Consider the following 22,011-nt stretch of genomic DNA (forward strand, 5'->3'; position numbering starts at 1 on the left):
ACTCGTTACAAACTGCCATTTACTTTGAGCGACAAACATGTAATCGCATGGTAGAAAACACACTAAACAGAACATGACCAAAATTAAAATCCTATGACGTTCATATTGAAATAAAGCTTTCACGAGTACAATATTTCTGCAAAAGGTGCGAAGGATAGCTACTTCGATTCCAAAAGGCAGTCCATCCCATACCCCAAGCCCGCACTCTCAATTTTCTAAATAATGGTTTTTTTCTAGATTGAGTGGAACAACACATCTCCATCGACTCCAGGTCAAACAGAGAGACATAATCCAGATAAAGAAACGGAAGGGTGATCATGGTCCATGACTATTTGAAAAGACCTTTATTCTTCTTTCCCTTTTCCGGCGTTCCAGGTCGACCCGACTCCAATCTCCGTTTCTTTTCCTCAAGTTCTAGTCGCTGCTTCTCAAGCTGTTCCTTCATTTCCCGGTGACGAGCATAGAGCTGAAGACGCAAAATGAGCAGATTAACTTTCCATACCCTTTCAATTTCACTCTTCCAAAAGATAGGGCACTACACATACTTCTTCCTCGGACTGCTTCAATTTTGCTTCTTTCTCTGCAACCTTTTGCTGGAATACTGCTTTCATCTCCGCTTCCATCTTTGCCATCTTTTGCTCATGTGCAAGCTTCTCCTCCTCGAACTTTGAGAGAGGGCTGAATGAAGCAAAAGTGAGCAACGTGCTCTTCATTCTCAACGCTTCATGAGAATATTAGGAACCTACTTGAGAGCACTGCCATCGGATGAGACCTCGTATCCGCCCCGCGCCAGCTTGCTAATGCGGTAGCTCTCGTACAGGACTTCATTAGTGTATTCCTTCAACTCCTCCATATGTGTCCTTCAAGTTGATAATCGCACATAATCAGCGTCATCATCTGCAGTAAGACTAACTTATCTGTACTCCTGTCCATACCTGACCAGCATCTGTCGCAACTTGACAAAGTCGCAGTGATCTTCATTGTCGACTTCGATAACACCCCATGGATACTTCCTTCCACGGACTTTTTTTCCACCAACGTCCACCTCCTTGTCACTACCAACAATGGCAAACGGAATCCGAGACTTTAAAGAATATAAGATCAGATTGGACTGACAAGTTAAAGGCGGGTTGCTGCCGGACACTTACAATGATGTCCTTGTTCTCTTGGACAGTTTCCGGATCATCGTTGTCGTACATGGGCGGCTGGTATATTTGAATCTTATTATAAGCAATATCTTCCAAAATCCGGGCTTTGAAGGCTTTGATTTCATCTTCAGTCAGCGTATCGGATTTTGCAATGACAGGAATGAGGTTCACACGGCCGGCCAATTGTTTCATAAACTCAATATCGAGCGGCTTCAGACTATTGGTTTCCGAACAAAGGTTGCAATGAGACAAGAGGAATAGATAGATACGAAGGAAGGGGTGACACATACGAGTGGCCAGTTGGCGCAATGAAGTATAAACAAGCATGTACGCGGGTGTCCACGATTCTCTTACGGTTCACACGGTTCTCCTGCTCGAGGTAAGCGTCGTATCGCGCCTCGATGTTTTCCAAAATCGGGCGCCAGCTCTCCTCATTATTTACAAAATCACCGAACCCGGGAGTGTCAATGACGGTAAGCTTCAATTTCACACCATTTTCCTCGATATCTGTTTTTTATCGAATAAATGTGAGATTTACTTTCTTAAATATCCTTACGGTGTGTCCAAACATACCGGCGCTGATGGTCTGAATTTCTACAGTTTTGGGACTTTCGTGTGTGGGTTCCTTGTTCTCCTTATTTGGATAGAGAGAAGTGTTGAAAAGAGTATTGACAAGCGTACTTTTGCCGAGACCCGATTCGCCTGCAATCATCAAAATATGTCAGTGTTCTGATATAGTCTGCCTGATCACAGGAGAAGCAACATACCAACGACCATCAGGGTAAACTGGAATCCCTTCTTGACGGATTTTCGGTGAACCTGGTTGGGCAGGTTATGGAAACCCACATATCCAGCAAGTTTCTTTTTTACGATTGGGATCTGTAATGCCTTCTTAGCCAATAGTCGACAATGAGAAAATGGAATTTAAAGAATACTCACAGAAACGACGTCTGGAACAACACGTCGCGAAAGAAGCAATTGGAAAAAGACGAATATCAGTTACAGTTCACGCAAGCCATAAGTCTCAACTCCCATAGCAATGACCGCTATCCAACGACTAGTCATGTATGCGCAGCCTTTGGCGTAGCACCCTTCGCACGTTAGAAAGGAACCATCCCTTCGTGCATGATTTCTGCTGCCCGCACCGGAGACACCCAAAATGGTCGGGTGTGGGCTGCTCTGCTGGCGATACTTTGACCCTTTCCACTTTGCTACTAACCAGCCATTTCGAGAATGAAAGCGTGTCGCTGAAGATGTACGTCTGAGGAGTAGGTCAACACTGGTTAGCGAACACGAAATGTCTAGGACCACGTCCTCAAGAAGCGCGGACAACGACGAAAAGAGCAGAATCCCAACGCGGCGCGATACCTGATGCGGCGAGTAATCAAATCCTCAATGTGCGCGGGTCGGAACAACGGGCAGGACTCTCTAGCAAAGATGAGACAAAGGGTGTCAGCTCGCGCGATCCTAGGCGAGTACGAACGGTGGGAAACGGCAGAGTTGGCGTTCAAAAGGCGTGACCATTCCGTCGGTTGTCGCACATGTGCACGTGACCACACGTTGGGCTCTTGTTTTATTAGCTGTCTGTAGTTGAGATTATCATTGGATTTTTACTTTTGGATTGGGAGCTTTGAGGCATTGTGATGTATTTTATTGGGATGTCAAGTATACACTGGCAAAACGTTATCAAAAGACAACAACCCATGGGACTGCTTCATCTGAGATGCGATTACCAATCGGAATTGAAAGGACAACCGCGGCTCTGATTGATAGGGATCTTCATCAGTAAGCATGGGTAACATAACGACGGCGTTGCAAATTGCCAACAGCGCAAGAAATGCAAGATCTAGTCAACTGTCAGCCCATCGATGGTCATTTTATTCCATTTGTGTTCGCATGTGGAAGAGTTCATCTATGTGCAAGGAGATTACTCCTTATGTCATCAAATGATTGGCTGTAAATCGTTGGCGGATGCGCCACATGTCCGAAGGACTGGACTGGAGATTGATTTCGCATGAGCTATAAACAACTTGGTGAGCTCGTCCAGCGCATATATGTATATGAGAGAGAGTACAGTAGAGTCCCACATCGATGGCATGAAATCCGAATGAACATCGTCGATCGCGGTTTCACGCATCAGAGATCGCCGAGCAGGATTTCTGCCTTTTCGTCGAACGCCATGGTCTCTCCAACTTGTCTTAATACCATTCCTGCACCGTTAATCACTGGGAACCCCAATTGATAGGGTATAATGCATTGATTCAAACCTTCATCCGGAAGGGAGGCAGTCGACCATATTAATGCTGTTGAGGATTCGACATGTCTTGTCAGAAACTAAGACAAAACAATTGCACATTGAAACATCAGCATCTGATTCTGAGTCCGACCACACAAACCATCCCAGACACTTTTTTCTCATTCTTCCTATACCATTATGCACTCATTGGTGGTGTTCGGGGGAGCACCTTCTACGACATGTCAGACATGTGTGCGGACAGCAATATGATGGGCTTGTTCTTCCAGGGCGCCTCCGATTTTCGCTGATCTGCTGGTCATCAATTTAACGATCGTTTTACCAAATTTGTAGGTTGTGGTGATCGAAAGATTACATAAGGATTCCAAAGTTAAATGCTCCCGGGTCTGTATTTGACCAAACCGTTCCATTTCAACCACTTTCTTACACCGCAGCCGACATTACTCTGTATGGAGTGAGTCGATGATGTGAATATCTCGGGGATTCCCGTGGACCGCATATTGAGATAGTTACCAGATCTTTGTTTTGGATGTATCTGAAGACAGATGTTGCAGGTTGGACGGGAGAGTGACATGCTGCGTCCCCTGTAGATCTTCTCCCATTTGCTCGTTCAAGAGGCCTTGCTTGACGGATTGATGAAATCTCCTGCAACAGGTGCAGAGGACGCAAGCGACATCACCGGTCCCCTACCTCCAGCACAGGCTTCGGTACCCCACCGAGTTTACCTCAAATTGATATTTGGAGCTCACCCGAGCACAATCACCCGTTCAATTGATCTAACCATTAATATAGCTATGGAAACCCATACTATGAAGATCTCGATGTCGGAAATAAAACATATCATGAGGTAATTATGACGGTATATGGAAAAGCATGCTTGCCAGCATGTCCTATCGAATATTGTGATTCAACAGCTGGATCACATTACGCATCATGAGCCTATCTGTCGATCGCGGTTTGATGGATTACGATTAACAGATACATAAACATACATTCCGTTTAAAGGATGAAAACTTTGAGTTTGAGACCATCGACATCAATTGAGTGCAGCATAACAATCTAACGACGGCCTCGGCAACGAGATCCTATCGAAGAAGGCTGTCACCATGGACTCCAATTGAGGGGCACAGCAAACCCGCTTGTACAGCGTGTTGACTCTCGCTTTGGAAGCATTGCCGAGCAGAACATGTCCTCTTTATGGCCGCCTCCACTCGCTGCTCGCTCAGCTCCTGTATTTCACGAAAGCGGGCTTTCTGGAGACGATGCCGTTAGGGCCACCAACGACGACGCCGCTATTAGCAGACTGTAAAACCACGTCGCCTGCTTTCGAACTCGTCCCACTGCTAACCTTTGGCTTGTATAGTGCGGCTGTCAACCAAGGTTATCTTTCTGATCCCTACGCCAAGCATTTTGTTCGCCGACCGCAGCGTCGACCTCCAGTTATAAATCGAGGTGAGGTTTACGCGATTTCTCGTCCCCATCTGACCATGATCTTAAAAAAAGCGGGCTATTCTCTCTTTCCTTCCGGTCAGGATATCAGGATCCTACACTCGTTCTAAAGCTCTCGATACCCTTGTTCAACAATTTCTAAAAAGCGGCGATGGATCTCCGAAGACAAAGCAGATTGTTTCATTGGGTGCTGGGTCTGATACGCGGTGGTTCTTGCTGAAGGTGATTGGTTATGTATGTTCTGTCTGCTAGGAAACGCTAGTTTAAGTATGGTTGCATGTAGGCCCAAGACTTGCATCCAGCTCGTTATTATGAGATCGACTTTCCTGAGATAACAGGAAGGAAGGCGCAGATCATCAAGAAGAATAACGAAATGACGGAGCTTTTAGGCGAACACCTTTTGAGTAAGCGTCTTGTATGCAGGACTCCCTTTAGTAGTGCTACAGCCGCTTACTATTCATCCAGCATCCGGTGGAACAGAACTTCATAGCGACAATTATCACCTTATCCCTGGCGATCTCCGGAATTTTTCAACCGAGATCTTGCCGCGTATTGCCTCTCTTGGGTTTGACAAAAGGTACAAGCTCATATTATCATCCCTCACTTTGTTACGAGGTTAAAATTTCTCTCTCCTCAATAGTCTTCCAACCCTTTTCCTTTCCGAGTGCGTCCTTATATATATGTCCCCTCGCGACTCTGCGAATCTTGTACAAAGTGCGGCAGAAAGTATCGAATCAGGTGTGTTTGTAACTTACGAACAGATCTTACCTGATGATCCCTTCGGTGTCACAATGTTGCAAAATTTGAAAGTAAGGGTAATGTACCGTGCAACAAGATTGGCGATACATTCTAACTGGCTCCGATAGATGCGCGGGATTGAATTGCTGGGCATCCGAGCTCACCCGAGTCTACAGAGTCAACGGGATAGATATTTGATCGCAGGCTGGGATGAAGCAGGTGCCGTAGATATGAATATGTTTTGGGAGCGGATATTGGACTCGGACGAACGTACCAGGTGAGTACATAACATCATAATCCAGCTCAATCCAACAGGTACCAATGTGATTATCATGTGCAGAGTATCCGCGTTGGAGATTTTTGATGAGGTAGAGGAGTGGAGATTACTTTCGGGACATTATTGTGTGTCATGGGGAATCAAAACTCGCAAGGGCGCGGATAATGGCTTAAAAAATGTAGGGTTGTGGGAACTGTCCTCTTGAACGGTTTAAGTGTACGCAACATGCATTGAATGAACTTTCATTTCTTCGCCATGGCGGAAATAATTGGAAACATTTATCTTATCTCTGTTTAAATGTTGCATAATTATCCTTCTTGTACATCCAGTCCACCTTCTTTCCCTTCTTGTCGCAGAGAGGAAGTATGAGCTGGAGATGCTGAGCTGCTCTCGACATCGGGGTTTGTCTCAGTCCGTTGTGACGGTTGGAAAATATCTTCCTGTTTGCCCTGCGCATCTTGCGTAGATCCGGCATCTGGCGCATCTTGCTGCCCTTGCGATAGCCGGGAGTTATCACCTACAAGTTTTAAGCCCCTCTCGTTATCAATGAGGTCCTCATTCTGTTCGGCGACTTGAGCAACCTCTTCTGTCGTTGTAGACAATAGGGTCTTCGAATGATTCGATTCCACATTTGAATCCGATACGAACTCTGATGAATGGCTCGGCTTGTGCCTCTTGTTCTGCAAATCATCGGGCGGAAAATAGCGATCCATGAGTTCCAAGTAGGATTGGACATCAACGGACATGAAAAGACAGAACACTATCTTGTCGACCTGGAGATCACAAATGAACAGTTAAAAGATGACAAGCGTCTAGAAATTTGCCAAACAGATCACTACTTTTTCAGCATTGCTGTCTGTTTCAAGCCATCTTCGGACGGTACCGAGCGCAACTTTGGCGGCTGGACGGTTTGGGTATCCATATATTCCAGTTGATATGCAAGGGAAGACAATAGTTCTCAAGCCATTCTCCACCAGAACCTCCAAGCATCTCTTATAGCAGCTTGCTAGAGCGGCACTATTTTCGCCGATTGGACCAACTGTGTGGATAACATGTCGTGCTGGGAGATCGTAACCGGCAGTAATTTTCGCGTCTCCAGTCTTGCATCCGCCGAGTGTTCGGCACTCGCGGAGGAGCCCTCGCCCTGCTGCACGGTGAATTGCTCCGTCCACTGCAGGCAAAGTTACACGGCATGCTTAATTAAACTCGACCGGACAGTTTTTACCTCCTCCACCTCCCAGCAATGATTTGTTTGCTGCATTTACAATCGCATCAACTTCGATCGTCGTAATGTCTCCCTTCCTTTGGGCGAGGGGCACATCGTCAGCCGTTTGATTCTCCGCGGGACATACAACGCCACCATTACTCGGTCTCGTTTACCATAATAAAATCTTGTCCTTTAAGCGAGCATCAGCCGCATATTCGCCCTCTGCACGCTTGGACCGTTTCTCGCCCACCTTTAAATCCCCCGGGCGGAGCCTCGAGCAAGCGTCGTTGTGAGTGAAGGTCGTCATTCTGCGTGAAGAACGACAACACGAGGGAGAAGCGACGCGGTGGATCAAAGAAAAAGACTGGCGACAGATGTTGGGTAGCATGAAGGTTCAAGTGCAGAGACTCGTATCATCATCACGTAATATATAGTATGACTGTGCCACACCATGCTTCCATGACAACCATACTGCCACACGAATTTATCATCTGCAATTTATCATCTGACCCATTATCGGTGCGTGTGACCCGAACCCAGGATAGGGCACAAGTGGGCGCTTTGCTGAGAAAGAGACCTCCAACCATTTTTTGTAACAAGCTAATCTGGTCATCATTGGTGATTACTTTGACTACCCTACGGCACTGCCTGGCCTTTACAGATGACAACGATTGTCAGCCTAAAATTGGACACCTTACATATTTTTGACGGGGGAGCTGAGCCGGCCGCGAACTGCAGGGGGCGGGGCGGAAGGGTCGCTGATGACATGCGTCAAGTTGGGACGCTGTGCAATTTTGACAACTATGGATTATCAGACACCAGCACTCTGGCAATGGATAAAGCTCGTACTCTCGCTACGCTCCCGCCGGAGCTCCTGACCGAAGTGTTCCATTGCCTTGATACCAAGTCCCTCCGCGCTGTTGCTACCACATGTCGTGCTCTCAGAAGAACGGCGGTACCTGTCCTTTGGGCGAATCCCATTATCCCTTCCCAACCTCCCATAACTCTGGAACGACTTATACAACAATATGGGGTTCATATTCGGTCGCTTTCCTTTCCAGACCCGACGTATATCGACCTTGTTTCTGTAGCACCTTACCTATGCGGCCTCCTGAGGATTGATCTCGGCGGATGTGCGCCATTCACCGTCGGGGATCAGCAAGTCATGAGTCTTATCGCATGTTGCCCGTTACTAGTTGCAATTGATTTGAGGGACTGTATCGATATAACCGATGCAACATTGTTTGCATTGGCAAAGCATCCCAATGTAAAGTTTTTGGAAGAGCTATCCCTTGCTCGCTGCTGCGAGGTTACGGATGCTGGAATTGCTGCCATCGTCAGGGCAGCCAACGGGTTGAAGACGCTCAATGTGACTTGCGTTCCCTGTCTTAGCGAAACTGCTCTCCACCATGTCGCGAAGGAGTGTAGCAATCTAAGAGTTTTGATCGCTCGGGATTCCGACGCAGTCTCTGATGAAGTCTTGCTGGAGCTTGCTTCTGGATGCCCGAAACTGACGCAGCTAGATGTGGACGAATGTTTAGGTGTCACGGAGAAAGGGTTACTGCAATTCGCACAAGTTCGCCAGGACCGGCTCGACGAAGCTCAAAAGTTTGGTTTACCGGACGTTGCCGGATCACTCTCGCTGTTGAAGCTAAACGGAACCGCAAGTGATGCGATCACGGATCATTCTCTCATTGCCCTACTCCCGCCAATCGACTCCAAGCGCGCTGGTACATCCATTTGCCGTCCACGGTTGGACACCCTCGAGCTGGCCTTCGCACGCCACATAACGGCCACGACCTTCACACATCTTGCAAAGAATTACGCACATCAACTTACCCGCCTGAACCTCAGTAACGCCACCATCAGTGACATGCTCTCCACTGCGTCGCGAACCTTGTCTGACTTTCTAAGCGTTCAACCCCATATCCGACATCTGAACCTTATGGGAGCAGTGGAATTGGTTGACGATGCGAGCTGTCAAGTGATAGGCCAGACGCTTACAGAACTTGAAACCCTGGATCTGTCAGAATGTCGTCAGCTCACGGATGAAGGGACGGTTACGATTGCGAGAGGGTGCACCAAGTTGATTGACGTGAACCTCAAAGGATGTACAGAACTGGGCGATGCCACTGTCCGTGCCTTCGTGGAAGATGGCTCAGCAGCCCTTCGCGTCCTAAATGTGGGACTATGTAGCAGAGTGACAGATGAGTCTGTAGGGTCTCTAGCGTCACTATATACCAAACCCGGCGGAGGTTTACATACACTCAAACTATCCGGATGCTTTAACCTGACCGATGCGGCTCTTGAACAATTCATCAACCTCGCACCTACTCCAAAATCCACACCACATCCTCTAATGCCCCTTTCCCTCCTCTGTCTTTCCGGCTGCTACCATATTACCGACAATTCTCTCGCCCGCCTAACGCCACACCTCCACTCCCTTGAAAGCATCAACTTCTATTCCTGCGAAGGTGTGACGGATGCGACGGTTAAAGTTATTGCTGAACATTGTCCGCGGCTTCAGTCTCTTGTTATGTCAAAGTGTCGAATCACGGATGAGGGGTTCGAAGCTATCGGACAAAGATGCAGTCGACTGCATACGCTCTATGCGGGGTTTTTGAGTGGGGACGGGCCTAGTAATTCGGGTATAAGTAGTGTTCTTGGTGGGTGCAAGGAATTGAAACTTTTGGATATCAGTCGATGCGAGAAGATATCTGATTTGGCGTTTGGCGGAGACGGGATGTTACAAGTCCAAGTTTTGATGGTGCGATGTTGTCCCAGAGTTACATTCACAGGCTTGGCGGGATTCGTGGAGCGATGTCCGCGGTTGCAGAAGGTTGATATTACTGGGTGCTGTGGTATTTCGGTGGAGGAAAAGAACCAGTTGAAGGAGCTGGTGGATGGGAGGTGGTAATGTACATATTTAAATATTTAGTTTACTTTTGTCGTGTTGGTTTTCTGTGTGAAATATATTGGCTTTGGTAATGTAACCCTGATCAAATTCCAATCTTGATGTGATTCCTTCTCTTTCAGATCACCGTTGGTATATATTCAAAATTACAGGAGGCAACCTGATACCACCTACACACTTATAATAAAGGACATTAAGTGTTCATGAGACACCCCCGCTCCAACCGTTCAAACCACCACTTTCCACAATCCCCATGTTCAAATCCTCTACCCAAAGGGCTACTTCCATGCAGTCCTTTCCTGTAAAAAGCTGCGGATTCTGCGAGACGAGGACTTTTGTCCTCGCTGCGAGTTTGAAGATGTCCATTGGAGAGACTTGGAGAGTATAATTGATGCCCTTTAGAAACTGCTCATCACCATTTGCAATGAGATCTCAGAATATCAAAAGAAACAAATTGCTGCAAAACGCCAATTACCTCCCGCTCCATCTCTCTTGCCACCCTTCCTCGTCCGCACATCATCTCACCATCCGCTTCAGCTCCGTAGACTTTCCACGCCAGCACAAAAGCGGTCTTGAACAACCTCACCTCCACGCCCTCCTCGCCACTTGCCTCCGGAAATACCTCGCGGAGACGTGAAATGTATGTCGCTGCTATCAGGACGAGGGGGAAGCGAGCAGGATAGGGTGCAAGTTTGAGAAGGTTGTCAAGGAAAGTCGTGTAACAGGTAAAATGGCATTCAGGCGGCATTGGAATGCCCCATGTTTTGTAGGTGAGGAGGGCAGCAAGGGTGGGGAGCGGCTGATGGAGAGCGTGTTAGGCAAAGAGTGAGGCAAAAAGAAGGAGCGACTGAGACAACCTTAGCGCTTGTTAGTGACGGCCGGTAGTTGAAGCGTTTTAAAGGAGGAAGATTGTGAGACTGTCCAGTAACTTCCCGCTCGGTCGAGGTAGAAAAATGCATTATATTGGCGAGTTATATGTACTATTTTAAAGGAAAACCAAAAATGAACGAAAATAGCTGGTTCAAGAGATCATGTCAGTGTCATGTCCGAATGGAAAAGGGTCTTTTTGCATCTTCAAGAAAACGACATGCTAAGCGTTTCGTCGAGGTGGCTATGCAATTCATATGTATTACATCATCCATTTGCCAAAATCTTTAGTGTGGAGGTGATTGAAAATGGCACTAGAACTCATTATTATCCGGATTAATCCGGTTAGTCATATCGCACCCCCTCTATCGCCCAAAGCGGTGAGGCATGCAGCGGTGTGGCATGCTAAATGTTTTTTTTTTTAAACTGCGGTGAGGCGCATGCGGAAGGTCTATAAAAGGGGGGCCTTTTGCTGTCTCTTCCCTCTTGTTCGTTATCCCTCGACTCGCAAGCATCTGCCCAACAAGTCTCAGTCCATCATGAGAATACTGCTCTGGTGCCGAGGACCTCGCCCTCCCGACAAAAACAACATAACCCCTTGCAAACGCTGCTACTACTATACTGCAACGATCGCAGGTATGCATTATCTTTGTATTTTCCTATGCGTATTCCGAGTCTAATTCTGGTTTAATTAGTATCTGAACATCCTCCGACTAAGAATTTAGGAATCAAGGGCTTAGTAGGATTTCTCTCGTGTGGTGGGCTTAGTTACCCGGTTAGAACAACCGTGACGTTATCGCATGTGTAATTGGGCCTAGTGGTAGTTAGCTTTTCACGTACCCCAGTTCAACCCAGGCTGGAACCTGTAGCGAGTTAGGATAGGGGTGGGACTCGTTTGCAGGATAGGTTATGAAGGGTTGGACAGGCTGGCTAATTGTAAATTAGAACCGGCTGTAGTGGATTGGAGGGAGAATTTGTCCCTAGTGACATTTTCTACCACCTGCACACTATCATGGCCCCCTGAATCACTGCAATCCTTTCAAAAGCATGTTTGCAATAAAAAATAGAAGTAGTCTCAATAGCGCTTTGGAATTGAAGGGTTTTTGGAGTGTCGACCGCCCTTTCCATGTCCCGCTATACGATGCCTTGAGAGCGAAGAGGGAAGGTAAGGACGAATATTATCATCTGCTATTTCTCAAAACTGAGACGGTATGTTTAATTTCTTGAAGAACGTGCATATGCAAAGGCATGCAGACATGGCAAAGTGTGTGATTGATTACGTGAACATAATGTAGTCTTTGTCAGAACATGCCAATCTTCATTGCTTTCACCATGCATTCCCCATATATCTGCTTCATTACGAAAGACCTTGCACGCACCCATCGCACAACCGTCGTAAATCGAGCCAGGGCAGCGAGAACGGCATGAAAGTGCCAAAGACCAGGTTAGTGTACTCTAGGTCATTCGCAAGTTGTTGCGAAAGGAGGTGATGGCGGCCGCCGTAGGTTTGCGTGGAGGTTCTTTTGCAGCCTTCATATTCTCTCCCGTCTTTCCCATAGAACCCCATCGAAAGGACCATTCATATGCCAGTCATATGGCATACGGTATGAGAGTAGGAGTACAGACAGTGAGCCAGTATTTGAGATGTTTTGCGTCCTCTGAAGGCATGTCACAGGGAGTTGTTTGGTCTTCTGTAGTTTTGTGTTCAATCGTCCACTGCAAATATGCAGAGGGTAACAAACAGCAAATGCAATATCCATTCATCCTTCAAGCCTAAATGTCCCATTTGCACTTGATGGAATCTTTCAATGCTTGTTTTACCAGGGCAATGGACGCGCTGTCGCAAAGTTTCATGGCCGCCAGTCGTTGAATACAACATGCTTCTCTGACCACAACCCCTCGCAAGATGACGGAAACTCACACAAGCTTCTAGCAAACACCAACAGGCTTGCACAACTTGCAACAACGTGCATCTTCATTGTTCAACGCGGGTTGCACTTGTGGTGAAGGTACACACAATTGGGAATTCCCTAGTGCCACAGCTGCTGTCCAACCAGACTCTACCATTTATCCGACGACAGCTTCGACAGTTCTTCCTCTGATACATGCCTGTGTGAGTAACTCGCATTCCGCTTGCTGTCCTTCTTCCATCGGGCTGCAACGAATGACCTTTGCGGCGTTTGTGCATCCGTCAAGGTCCCCCTTCTGACGCGTCTGGTGCTTTAGGATAGACGAACAGTTGTAGTAAGTTGGGAATATGCTGTAGATAGAGATAGATGTTTTAAGGCTTTTTTTTTACCAATGTGAGACTCGGACTTTTAACGCATTTGCTGCCCTCAATCAGATAGATAGATTTGCATTTCCAAATATGCTCGCTACTACACCTATTCCCACGCCCATCAAAGAGCCTTCGATATACGAAATTGAAAAGCCTTTTACCTCCAAACCATTCCATGTCGCTCCTCCTCTCCCTCCACCACAAGAAAATCTAGATGTTCGATCGTACAAGCACCTCCAATCCTTGATCAGACAGGCATTGAAGGAGGTTTATGTGGACGTGGATACATGGGAGAAAGTACTGACGGAAGTTGCGTTAGAAATTGCTCAGGATGTGCCGTTTGCCCTTGAGATCATTGGTCGACCGTCGTCAAACGGAATGGCTGATGATGGCAGCACCAGTCTTCATCATGTCATCAAAGTGACGACCGAACCGTTTGGCATGCCGCAGGAGTCGCGCTACGTTCCTGGTCCCGCTGAGGGAGAGATCCCTCCTGAAGTGGTGGCCATAGAACCAAATATTTTGGAGCTTGGAGGAACTGTCGTACTCAAAGGCACGGCCAAAGATCTCCCCAAAATCGAGAAAGTAATGGAACTTGTCGTCTTTGTCGTTTGTAACCTAAAGTTAGAGATGTACTTGTTTCGCGATCATTTTGCTGTTAGACCTGATTCCGCTGAAGCGAATGCAGTGCATCGCTCGCCACCACCTCCGAGGCGAGTAGGGAGATCCTTATGGAACTGGATACGTGGAGAGAATAGAAGTGGACACGGAAGCAATCCGCGGTCAGCTTCCCCAGAGGGTGTCGTGGATGGAAGTAATCGGTTCGATAGGGCGATCAGACAAATCGAAAAGACGATTATCAGTGCATCACCGGACGTGATTTTTCCTCCACCGCATCTGCTCCTCCGATTACGAGATGAGGAGGTCAACTTGTATCCCGTAAGAATGCTGGATCAAGACGGTCGACGGATATCGTACGGTCCCGATGACGTGGACTTTCCTTCTGGAAGCGGATCAGGCAAATTTAATAGCTGGGGTTCCAACTCACCCGGGCGACGCTATTCGAGTGCGTCGACCAAGTCCACAAGCAGTAGAACCTCCCATATCTCCGTGGACTCAAAGGCGGGTCTGGGATATCTGATGACCAACAACAATAGCATAAGTGGCGTGATGAGGCATCAGAGTGTCACTTTCGCTTATTCCTACTACTTTTCCGGTTCCAATATTCCTTGCCGTCCTCCAGAAATCCTGACAATCGAATACTATCAGAAATTGGGGCAACACTTTCAAGATAGATCTTTAGGACAGTTTGTGGAACTTCTATGTAACAAGGCAAAAGGACTTTGTCCGGATGCCATGTGCGGAAAGCCGATGGGTCAACATGTTATCACCTATACTCACAATCATGGACGTATTAGCGTAAGCGTTCGAGAGGCTCCTCAGCGACTGGGCTCGCCGCCCGAACCGGATCAAATTTACATGTGGACTGGGTGTCGGGAGTGCGAATCAACCACTGATATAGTTCCAATGTCCACGGGTACTTGGCATTACTCATTTGCGAAATATCTGGAACTCTTATACTACAACCCGTACTTTGTGTGTGGAACCGTATGTTCTCATATCCACACCAGAGAGAACGTTCGGCGATTTTTCCGGCTGCGGAACGAAATTGTCGTGTTCGAGTACGATTACATCGATTTGTTTGAGATGAGGGTTCCAAAGATCCAAGTCAGTCCGGACTACTATTTTGATGAAGCTTCCGATGATGCGCACTATGGTGCTGATGATGATTTGGAGCCGTTCGGAGTTGATGGACATGCGATCTTAGAGCAAACTCGGGGCGAAATCACCACTTTCTATAATTCTGTCAAGGAATACATGCAGGGGTTGGCATTTGCGACAGGTTCTGCTTTAGTGGCCCAGAATGAGGGATCAGCTGAGCAAGTTCAGTGCCAGATCATGTTGGATGAATTGGGAAAGAAGTTTGAGCAGGATGAGCAACAGCTGCGGGAGGAGTTGAAAGCGAAAAAAGTAGCAGAAGTGAATAATGTGAGACGGGAGTTGTTGGCCAAGATGAAGGAGACAGTGAAGACACTTGTAGAATGGCAGAAACTGCATGCGCCTGGCCACAAGGAGCAACCAGAATGGTCATTGCCAGATTATTGCAGGTAAATGCAGTGGTCCGCCGCTGCCAGTCTGGCGCGGTTTCGGTCTAAAGGTGGCTTTCACGCGCGGGTGTCTCATGAAATCTTTTTCCATAGCATCCCTGGTCACAAGCCCAAGACAGGTCATGTCTATCCCAACTCTTTTGTCATTGTTCGGGAGGACGAACCCACATCGATCATCGCTTTCACTCTTAGGTAAGTTCTTCTCATCGACCCACTACCGTTGTATTATACTAACTGGCTGATCCCCATTAAAGTTCCAAAGACTATATTCAACATATTCGTAACCAACGACAGTACCCATTCGGCGTGGACCCTGAAAGCCCTCCACCCATCCCACAATGGGAAAATGTCGGGGGTGATTGCGAGGTCAAAATGAAAGTTTTTTCCCATGAACAGACGCCGGGTGGTCCAAAGCAGCACATCAAATACAGTAAGTAGTTGATCGCAGCAAGCGTACGTAGTCTTCCTCCATTAATGGTTGTACCACTTAAGAATTCAGGCAAGGAAAGCATAATTTTTCTTGTACGGTGTACTATGCCGCGCAGTTTGATGGGCTGAGACGAAAGTGCGGCATGAGCGCCATGTATGTACGGTCTTTGATGCGGTGTTCTGAATGGAATGCGTCAGGAGGAAAATCTCGAGCTGGCTTCTTCAAAACATGCGGTACGTGTCTATCTCTCTGTTTTTACATTGCGCGTTATTGCCGCAGCACATTTAACGTTAGGTGTCTGGTGTAGATGATCAGCTCGTCGTGAAGCAGTTGGCGTCCAAGTGGTCCAACCAGGAAAAGGCCGCGTTGATGAAGTTTGCGCCAGCGTATTTTGAGTATATGAATAATTCCGACAAGGTTGAGTGACGTTCTGACATTAGATGTAAGTTTGATTATCTCACCTTTGAAAAATATTTTTTCTTTAGAACCCCACCATTCTCGTCAAGATATTTGGGTTTTACACACTCAAACACAAGAATCTACAGACGGGCACTGTAAAAAAGTTGGATGTGTTGGTTATGGAGCACCTGTTTGCAAACGTCAACATTTCGCGCGTAAGCATTGGCTATTTTTTCCTGCAAGTGCATAAAGGTTGTCACTCATCCACCCGTTCTGGCGGAAACAGAAATTTGATCTTAAAGGCGTTCCGGATCGGCACATCGTCAGTAAAAAGGACGGTGAAAACGATGTGATGTGGGATGGTGACTGGGTCGATGGTGAGAACCCGGCCTGAACCTTTCATAGTCATTGAACATTTCGAATGTAATCATTCCATGTTAGGGCGTTACAAGCAACTTCTCCGACTCCATGCCCACTCCAAAAAGATAATCGCCGAATCTGTCTGGAATGACACCCAATTCCTTAGCGACGCCAACGTAATGGACTACTCGCTCCTCGTGGGCGTCAATGACGATAAAAAAGAACTCGTCGTGGGCATTGTTGACTTCATTGGTCCCTACACATGGTATAAGATCTTGGAAACGAGAGCCAAGACGACGCTCAATGCAGCGTTGAAGGGTGGCAAGGATGTGACAGTGCTTCCTCCGGACCAGTATAGAGACCGGTTTAGGAAGGCGATGGAGCAGAACTTTTTGATGGTTCCAGGTGAGCTCTTGACTGTGATAGAAGCGGGCTTCTCATAAAAATGCCCCGGACTGAATGAGGTGCTTTATCTAGACAAATGGATTAAGATACCTGGACTAGAACAAGGTATCTCGAGTAAAAAGCTTCCATCCGTATTGTGATGTGGTCCGCGTCGAAGGTGAACGTATATAGCTGGCTGTTAATGTTGTTTAAGGTTATTTCCTATTTCTTCGTTTGATACCTGGAGGCGAATGAGGTTCTTTTCGCCCATCCTTCTTTAGTTTAGCTACAGTATGATTAGTGAATACGTAGAGGTGACTGCGGGCCTTCTTGTCTATATGGTATATTTAGGGTTGTGATACAACCAATAATACTACAATCGCGAAGCGACAAACAATAATGTGATGGGTAATCTATAGTGTATATTCTATCCCTCCCAAAAATGTAATAAATAAACATCCAAGCCATTGGTTTCGAGGGAGTCCATCACCGTCGTAAAGGATATTAGCGCCCAACCGGATCTGGCGAGTGTCGCCCCGTGCAATGACCCATCCTGATCTCAGCACCAGCTTCGATTTCAGGCAGCTTTCCCTGTTCATCGTGTGCAGCAGCCGTCAGAAGGAATTGCATATCGATGGTTGGTATATTGGAGTCAATAAGATGTTCAAAGCATTTGACTGCGCCGTTCATGCCCAGTTGCTTGGCGGACACGCTTGTGAAAAAAGGTGCGAATCCAAATTGGAGCAAATGTTCTAGTATGCTCGCATCGTCTTTGCGCGCAATCTCTGTCAGGATCCTGTCGGCATGTTGCTCAACACTGAACCCGCCACTCAAAAGGAGAAGCATCATGTCCGTGTCGCCACGCCACAGGGCCTCTTCGAACGCAGTAGATATCTTCTTGTCTGCCAACGGTCCATACAACGCCTTTTCTTGAGCTGTCACAATCTTCTTATGCTCCATTTTGCGGTTGTACTTGAGGTTCGGGTTTGCGCCAGCTTGGAGCAGGATAGCGACCAATTCGAGATTACCTCGCGCAGCCGCTTCTGAGAGCGGTGTCGCACCCCAATATGTCGTGAAGGCCGTCTTTTCAGACACTTTCCAATAGGAGCAATCCGCATCCCAGTCTTCAAACCCACGAGGAAACGCACGGTCGTCGAGGGACCAATCTCGACAATCAACAAAGGCACCAGCATCCAAAAGCATGCGAACGGCTTGCCTGGCCTTCTTCCATCCACTGCCGGCTTTATCCGTACAAGCTGCATACCGTATCGCCCTCCAACCCCAGCATGCCTCCCCGTCACCGCTCGCCCGAGGCACACGTTTTAGGCCAACAGGGGCACCGAGACGGTCGAGGTGAATGACAAGTGATGCAAAAAAGGTCGGAGGACCAAAGCACTCCTTCAAGATGGCCTCATCTTCGCTCCTTGGTGCACGCACCAACTTCTCCGCCTGAAACCGGGCAATATCGGATTCCGTGAAAAGGGCATACAAGCTTTTGCACGTCGTCCGGAATCGAGTAGTATCGGCTGTCGCGAGGTATTGAGGGATGCAAAGAAGGACCTCTGCGGGGAGAGAGTGAATGGGAGCGATGAAGTGGTCTTTTGCCATAATGTTTCTATTGTAAGATGACAGACGAAAGGGGGGAAATGCTCTATCTAATCTATTTAAATGCAATGAACACCTCCTCTAAAAATAAATAAAAAAAAAAGTCGAGACAAAGAAACCCCTCCTGCCCTTCATCCAGTCTAGATTCTAAAAAAAAAAAAAAAGACGCCAAAAATAAAAAAAAGAAAGACACGCTCCGGGTCTCGTTACGTAATCATAGTGGGGAACGTGGTTGTACGACTTCACTTGTACAGTCACGTTGGAGCGACAGTCATGCAAGCGGTTGTTTGAGTTATCGCCAAGATACTGGCCAGAGGTTGAGGTTAAAGCTAGATCGCGGCATGCAAATCTTTGGTGACGGTATGTACATGCAAAGTATTCCTTCCTATTGCCATCTTTGTGACTCGCACTCTCTGCAGCAATGCCAGTACAGACGTCTACTCTGGAAACTTCGGCCTCTTTGTCGTCACTGAATGAGCCACCTCTACTATTTCCACATTCGGGCAAAGGTACCCCATTCATTATCGGAGTCGCAGGTGGTGGAAGCAGCGGTAAAAAGACCGTATGTCAAATGATAATGGACCGGCTTTTGGAGAAGGACAAGAGTGTGGGAGTAAAAGTGGTTATCATTAGGTATGCGGGCTGTCTGACTGAGATTCTATTCGTATTTGGGGTTTTCAACCTGTTCACCGCACCATTCGATAGAATGGAGGATTTTTATCGGGAGCTAAATCGGGAGGAAATGGAGTTGGCAAAGTCCGGTGACTATAATTTCGGTGTGTCTGACATTCACTCTTGCAAATTGCCAGAACGCTTAGCTAACAAAGCATCCGCTCAACGTCCAAGATCACCCAAATGCAGTAGACTTTGGTTTAATGGAAGAGTGTTTAGAGGACATTTTGCACGGACGTCCAGTGGACATTCCACTTTATGATTTTCAAAATCACATTCGGTGCGGTTTTGTGTGTTCAACGATTCTTACTGGAGATCTGACAAAAACGGGCCTTCATCAGGTTACCAGAGACAATGCACATTGAGCGACCGGATGTAGTCATCTTCTCAGGAATCTATATGCTGTACAAGCGACGTGTGCGGGACGTGCTAAATCTAAAGGTTGCAGATCTGGTGACCAACTTCTCACAGAATGGTGCATTACTCACAAATGTAAACTCCCTTCCTGTACAGGTGTTTGTGGATGTTGACAGTGACGTACGACTGGCACGACAAGGTGGAGTATGCAATGTTCAATTCTGCTACTATAGATATTGTAGAGGCTTACACTTGATTGTCACCAGTTGTGCGCGACACTGAGGAGCGCTATCACAAACCGCTGGAGCAAGTACTACAGTATTACGTGAAACATGTGAAGCCCTCCTTTGAGGATTTCATCCTTCCGGTAAGATCTTTATAACTACTGACTGGGGCAGACGCGAAAGTCGAACTAATCCCGCGCAGTCCAAAAAGTTTGCCGACGTCATCATCCCCCGTGGCCAGGAGAATACAGTGGCCATTGACCTCTTGACACAGCACATTGTCGATATCCTGGATGAGCGTGCATCACAAGCGAAGCAGACGCTGGAGGCCGCAGTTGAAGTGCGAACATCTACAACATCATTGGCCACACAAGTCGGGAATGTGGACAAATTTGGATCTTTGCCCCAGTAGGCTATACAGATGGTTAAGCAAGAAGGACGTACTATGTCATAGATTCAATGCAATTAGCCAATTTACTATCAATATGTACAGGAAGAATACGCAAATAAAATTAGAATCAGATAGTGATCCCGTCGTTCCCCCCAGGATCCTCCAGCAACCGCACCTTCTTTGGTGGAGGATTTGCGGCACTTCCATATATAGCAATCTCTTCACCCCAACCTGCTTGGCAATCCCACTCTGCAGTGATGTGTGCAGTGCCCCAGCCCTCTCCGTCGCTATCCCGAGAAGCCTTCCATTTAGTGTCCTTCCAGGCGCTATCATCATCCCAGTCATCGTACGCAGGACTCCCGTAGCCCCAGTCTGCGTCCTCGGTTCCATCCTCCTCTGATTCATGTTCCTTCGGTATCTCAAAGAGGATCACCACTTTTCTTTCTTCATCATTCCAAATAAAACTCTCCTTGGCCGCCGACGACGTAAAGACCTCCTCAAGACGACCCCGCGTCTTACATAATTGTCGTATTCGCAGTATGCTCCAATACCGTTCGAAAGGAAGACACCATGTCCCCACGGCAGGCCAAGAAAGCTTCGCAGCAAGTTGATCTCGTTTTGCATCTTCGATCATTGAATACCACTCGTTCCATATCAGTGGAAATGTTTTCTCCTTCAGTTCCTGGGTGATAGCCTCGCTACTAAATCCGCTTTCGGTGAAGTAAGGGAATTCAATTTTTGCATAATGCTTGTATGGACTTTCCGAAAGGGCGGGACAGTCATCGAGACTACTGAGCGGCGAGTCATAGTCGCAACGTTGACGAATGAAAATTGCCACTTGCGAACAGTGACCGACGGAGAGGTCGCCAGGTTTGGATGATAGGATACCAACTCCATCAAAGGAAACGGTATAACCAAATTTCGTTGCGGCACTATTTGCCCTACCGCCATCTGTTAACACCTCATCAGATCTGCCATTGAGAGCGCAACGAACCAGCGTTGAAATTCATCTCGTGTCCACTCAAACCGATGATCATAGTGACGGAAGCCTGCTTCCGGTGTACCCCATTTCAGATCCGGAAAGTTAACGTTGAAGTCGCCGTTTGGCGTAGTTACGACCATGATCCGCGGCCTGTAGCCCCCGAGCGTAACCGCGGGAAAGGCTGCCAATACAGGTGGGTCCAAGTGCTCGATTCTGTGAGAAAGTAAGATCAGAGTACATTGTTAAACTCAATTTCCTTAAGACAACTCACACTTCTACACTCGTAATCGCATCGAACCCGGTGAGACTCTTATCCAATTGATCAACCGAGCCTGAGCAGATGCAATGGATCTTAATAGGACATATTCAAAAACTATCGCAACTCCTCGAACGTAGTCGCACCCTCGTATAAATTGAACTCTACGGGAAGCTCTCTAAGGTACTGCCTGTCATAGTCGGTAGGCGCACAATTAACAGAAGCGTAACGGAGGGATTCCCCGTCAATGTCAACCCCAGCCAGTTTACTGAATGTAGGGTCATTGAGAAGGATTTCGAGAAGCGCCCCTTCTCCACACCCAAGATCTAGGACCTGGGTCAATGACAGTCAGCTGCCATTGAGGTGGACAACTAGTAAATGAAAGCACGTACCGACTGCACTCCATTATTCTTCAATATATGTGAAACCAGTGCCCTCCTCTGAATCCATAGGGGTGGAGAGAATAGTTGAGCGCCGTCACATCCATCTCTGGAGGAGGCCATTTGAGAGCCGAAAGCTTGGACTGGAAAAATGTAGTACACCAGGTGGCTGGTAAATCAATTAACTTGTCATCACCGACAGTGCAGATTTTGCAGCAGCGATATCTAATATGACTCTTTAGTGCGGAGCCGATGGGTATTGGCACTAGCA

General features: G+C 47.3%; 9 protein-coding genes across 10 annotated transcripts; 4 read left to right on the forward strand and 5 right to left on the reverse strand.

Annotated features, from left to right (window-relative positions):
* Nucleotides 1–83: 83 nt before the first annotated feature.
* Nucleotides 84–2,643, reverse strand: SPPG_04916 (septin CDC3). Its single transcript, XM_016753155.1, has 11 exons — nucleotides 2,517–2,643; nucleotides 2,368–2,409; nucleotides 2,088–2,098; nucleotides 1,916–2,027; nucleotides 1,722–1,850; nucleotides 1,439–1,655; nucleotides 1,149–1,365; nucleotides 936–1,084; nucleotides 747–860; nucleotides 546–678; nucleotides 84–466 (listed from the first exon to the last, which is right to left on the reverse strand). The coding sequence occupies exons 2-11, from the start codon at nucleotides 2,372–2,374 to the stop codon at nucleotides 329–331; spliced, it is 1,227 nt and encodes a 408-aa protein (XP_016607565.1). The 5' UTR covers nucleotides 2,375–2,409; nucleotides 2,517–2,643; the 3' UTR covers nucleotides 84–328.
* A 1,673-nt stretch (nucleotides 2,644–4,316) lies between these two features.
* SPPG_04917 (uncharacterized protein) lies at nucleotides 4,317–6,153 on the forward strand. Its single transcript, XM_016753156.1, has 8 exons — nucleotides 4,317–4,707; nucleotides 4,766–4,854; nucleotides 4,943–5,073; nucleotides 5,135–5,255; nucleotides 5,317–5,428; nucleotides 5,492–5,660; nucleotides 5,718–5,866; nucleotides 5,930–6,153. Exons 1-8 carry the CDS (start codon nucleotides 4,589–4,591, stop codon nucleotides 6,069–6,071), a joined length of 1,032 nt encoding a protein of 343 aa, XP_016607566.1. The 5' UTR covers nucleotides 4,317–4,588; the 3' UTR covers nucleotides 6,072–6,153.
* SPPG_04918 (uncharacterized protein) lies at nucleotides 6,135–7,472 on the reverse strand. The gene is made up of 4 exons (XM_016753157.1): nucleotides 7,247–7,472; nucleotides 7,092–7,168; nucleotides 6,706–7,037; nucleotides 6,135–6,639 (listed from the first exon to the last, which is right to left on the reverse strand). The coding sequence occupies exons 1-4, from the start codon at nucleotides 7,459–7,461 to the stop codon at nucleotides 6,175–6,177; spliced, it is 1,089 nt and encodes a 362-aa protein (XP_016607567.1). The 5' UTR covers nucleotides 7,462–7,472; the 3' UTR covers nucleotides 6,135–6,174.
* Nucleotides 7,473–7,603: 131 nt separating this feature from the next.
* SPPG_04919 (uncharacterized protein) lies at nucleotides 7,604–10,077 on the forward strand. Its single transcript, XM_016753158.1, has one exon. It carries the CDS (start codon nucleotides 7,735–7,737, stop codon nucleotides 9,988–9,990), a length of 2,256 nt encoding a protein of 751 aa, XP_016607568.1. The 5' UTR covers nucleotides 7,604–7,734; the 3' UTR covers nucleotides 9,991–10,077.
* Nucleotides 10,078–10,098: 21 nt separating this feature from the next.
* Nucleotides 10,099–11,056, reverse strand: SPPG_04920 (uncharacterized protein). The gene is made up of 3 exons (XM_016753159.1): nucleotides 10,845–11,056; nucleotides 10,463–10,786; nucleotides 10,099–10,392 (listed from the first exon to the last, which is right to left on the reverse strand). Exons 1-3 carry the CDS (start codon nucleotides 10,944–10,946, stop codon nucleotides 10,189–10,191), a joined length of 630 nt encoding a protein of 209 aa, XP_016607569.1. The 5' UTR covers nucleotides 10,947–11,056; the 3' UTR covers nucleotides 10,099–10,188.
* A 1,642-nt stretch (nucleotides 11,057–12,698) lies between these two features.
* On the forward strand, nucleotides 12,699–17,273 carry SPPG_04921. 2 transcript variants are annotated; one of them, XM_016753160.1, is made up of 11 exons: nucleotides 12,699–12,967; nucleotides 13,081–13,098; nucleotides 13,199–15,300; nucleotides 15,394–15,492; nucleotides 15,555–15,730; nucleotides 15,793–15,963; nucleotides 16,038–16,147; nucleotides 16,216–16,344; nucleotides 16,416–16,506; nucleotides 16,571–16,894; nucleotides 16,967–17,273. In XM_016753160.1, exons 3-11 carry the CDS (start codon nucleotides 13,223–13,225, stop codon nucleotides 17,032–17,034), a joined length of 3,246 nt encoding a protein of 1,081 aa, XP_016607570.1. In that variant the 5' UTR covers nucleotides 12,699–12,967; nucleotides 13,081–13,098; nucleotides 13,199–13,222; the 3' UTR covers nucleotides 17,035–17,273. The 2 variants fall into 2 exon arrangements, with proteins under 2 accessions (XP_016607570.1, XP_016607571.1); XM_016753161.1 differs by having other exon boundaries at nucleotides 12,699–15,300.
* SPPG_04922 (uncharacterized protein) lies at nucleotides 17,195–18,617 on the reverse strand. Its single transcript, XM_016753162.1, has one exon. The coding sequence runs from the start codon at nucleotides 18,479–18,481 to the stop codon at nucleotides 17,378–17,380; it is 1,104 nt and encodes a 367-aa protein (XP_016607572.1). The 5' UTR covers nucleotides 18,482–18,617; the 3' UTR covers nucleotides 17,195–17,377.
* A 180-nt stretch (nucleotides 18,618–18,797) lies between these two features.
* SPPG_04923 (uridine kinase) lies at nucleotides 18,798–20,350 on the forward strand. The gene is made up of 8 exons (XM_016753163.1): nucleotides 18,798–18,838; nucleotides 18,898–19,111; nucleotides 19,184–19,254; nucleotides 19,325–19,430; nucleotides 19,492–19,591; nucleotides 19,664–19,706; nucleotides 19,774–19,874; nucleotides 19,934–20,350. Exons 1-8 carry the CDS (start codon nucleotides 18,820–18,822, stop codon nucleotides 20,141–20,143), a joined length of 864 nt encoding a protein of 287 aa, XP_016607573.1. The 5' UTR covers nucleotides 18,798–18,819; the 3' UTR covers nucleotides 20,144–20,350.
* On the reverse strand, nucleotides 20,250–21,863 carry SPPG_04924 (uncharacterized protein; the record flags this gene model as incomplete). Its single annotated transcript, XM_016753164.1, has 5 exons — nucleotides 20,250–21,063; nucleotides 21,117–21,317; nucleotides 21,376–21,436; nucleotides 21,507–21,693; nucleotides 21,753–21,863. The coding sequence occupies 5 exons, from the start codon at nucleotides 21,861–21,863 to the stop codon at nucleotides 20,250–20,252; spliced, it is 1,374 nt and encodes a 457-aa protein (XP_016607574.1).
* Between the last annotated feature and the right edge of the window lie 148 nt (nucleotides 21,864–22,011).

Source organism: Spizellomyces punctatus (assembly GCF_000182565.1).
Source record: "Spizellomyces punctatus DAOM BR117 chromosome Unknown supercont1.8, whole genome shotgun sequence".
Taxonomy (NCBI): Eukaryota; Fungi; Chytridiomycota; class Chytridiomycetes; order Spizellomycetales; family Spizellomycetaceae; genus Spizellomyces; species Spizellomyces punctatus.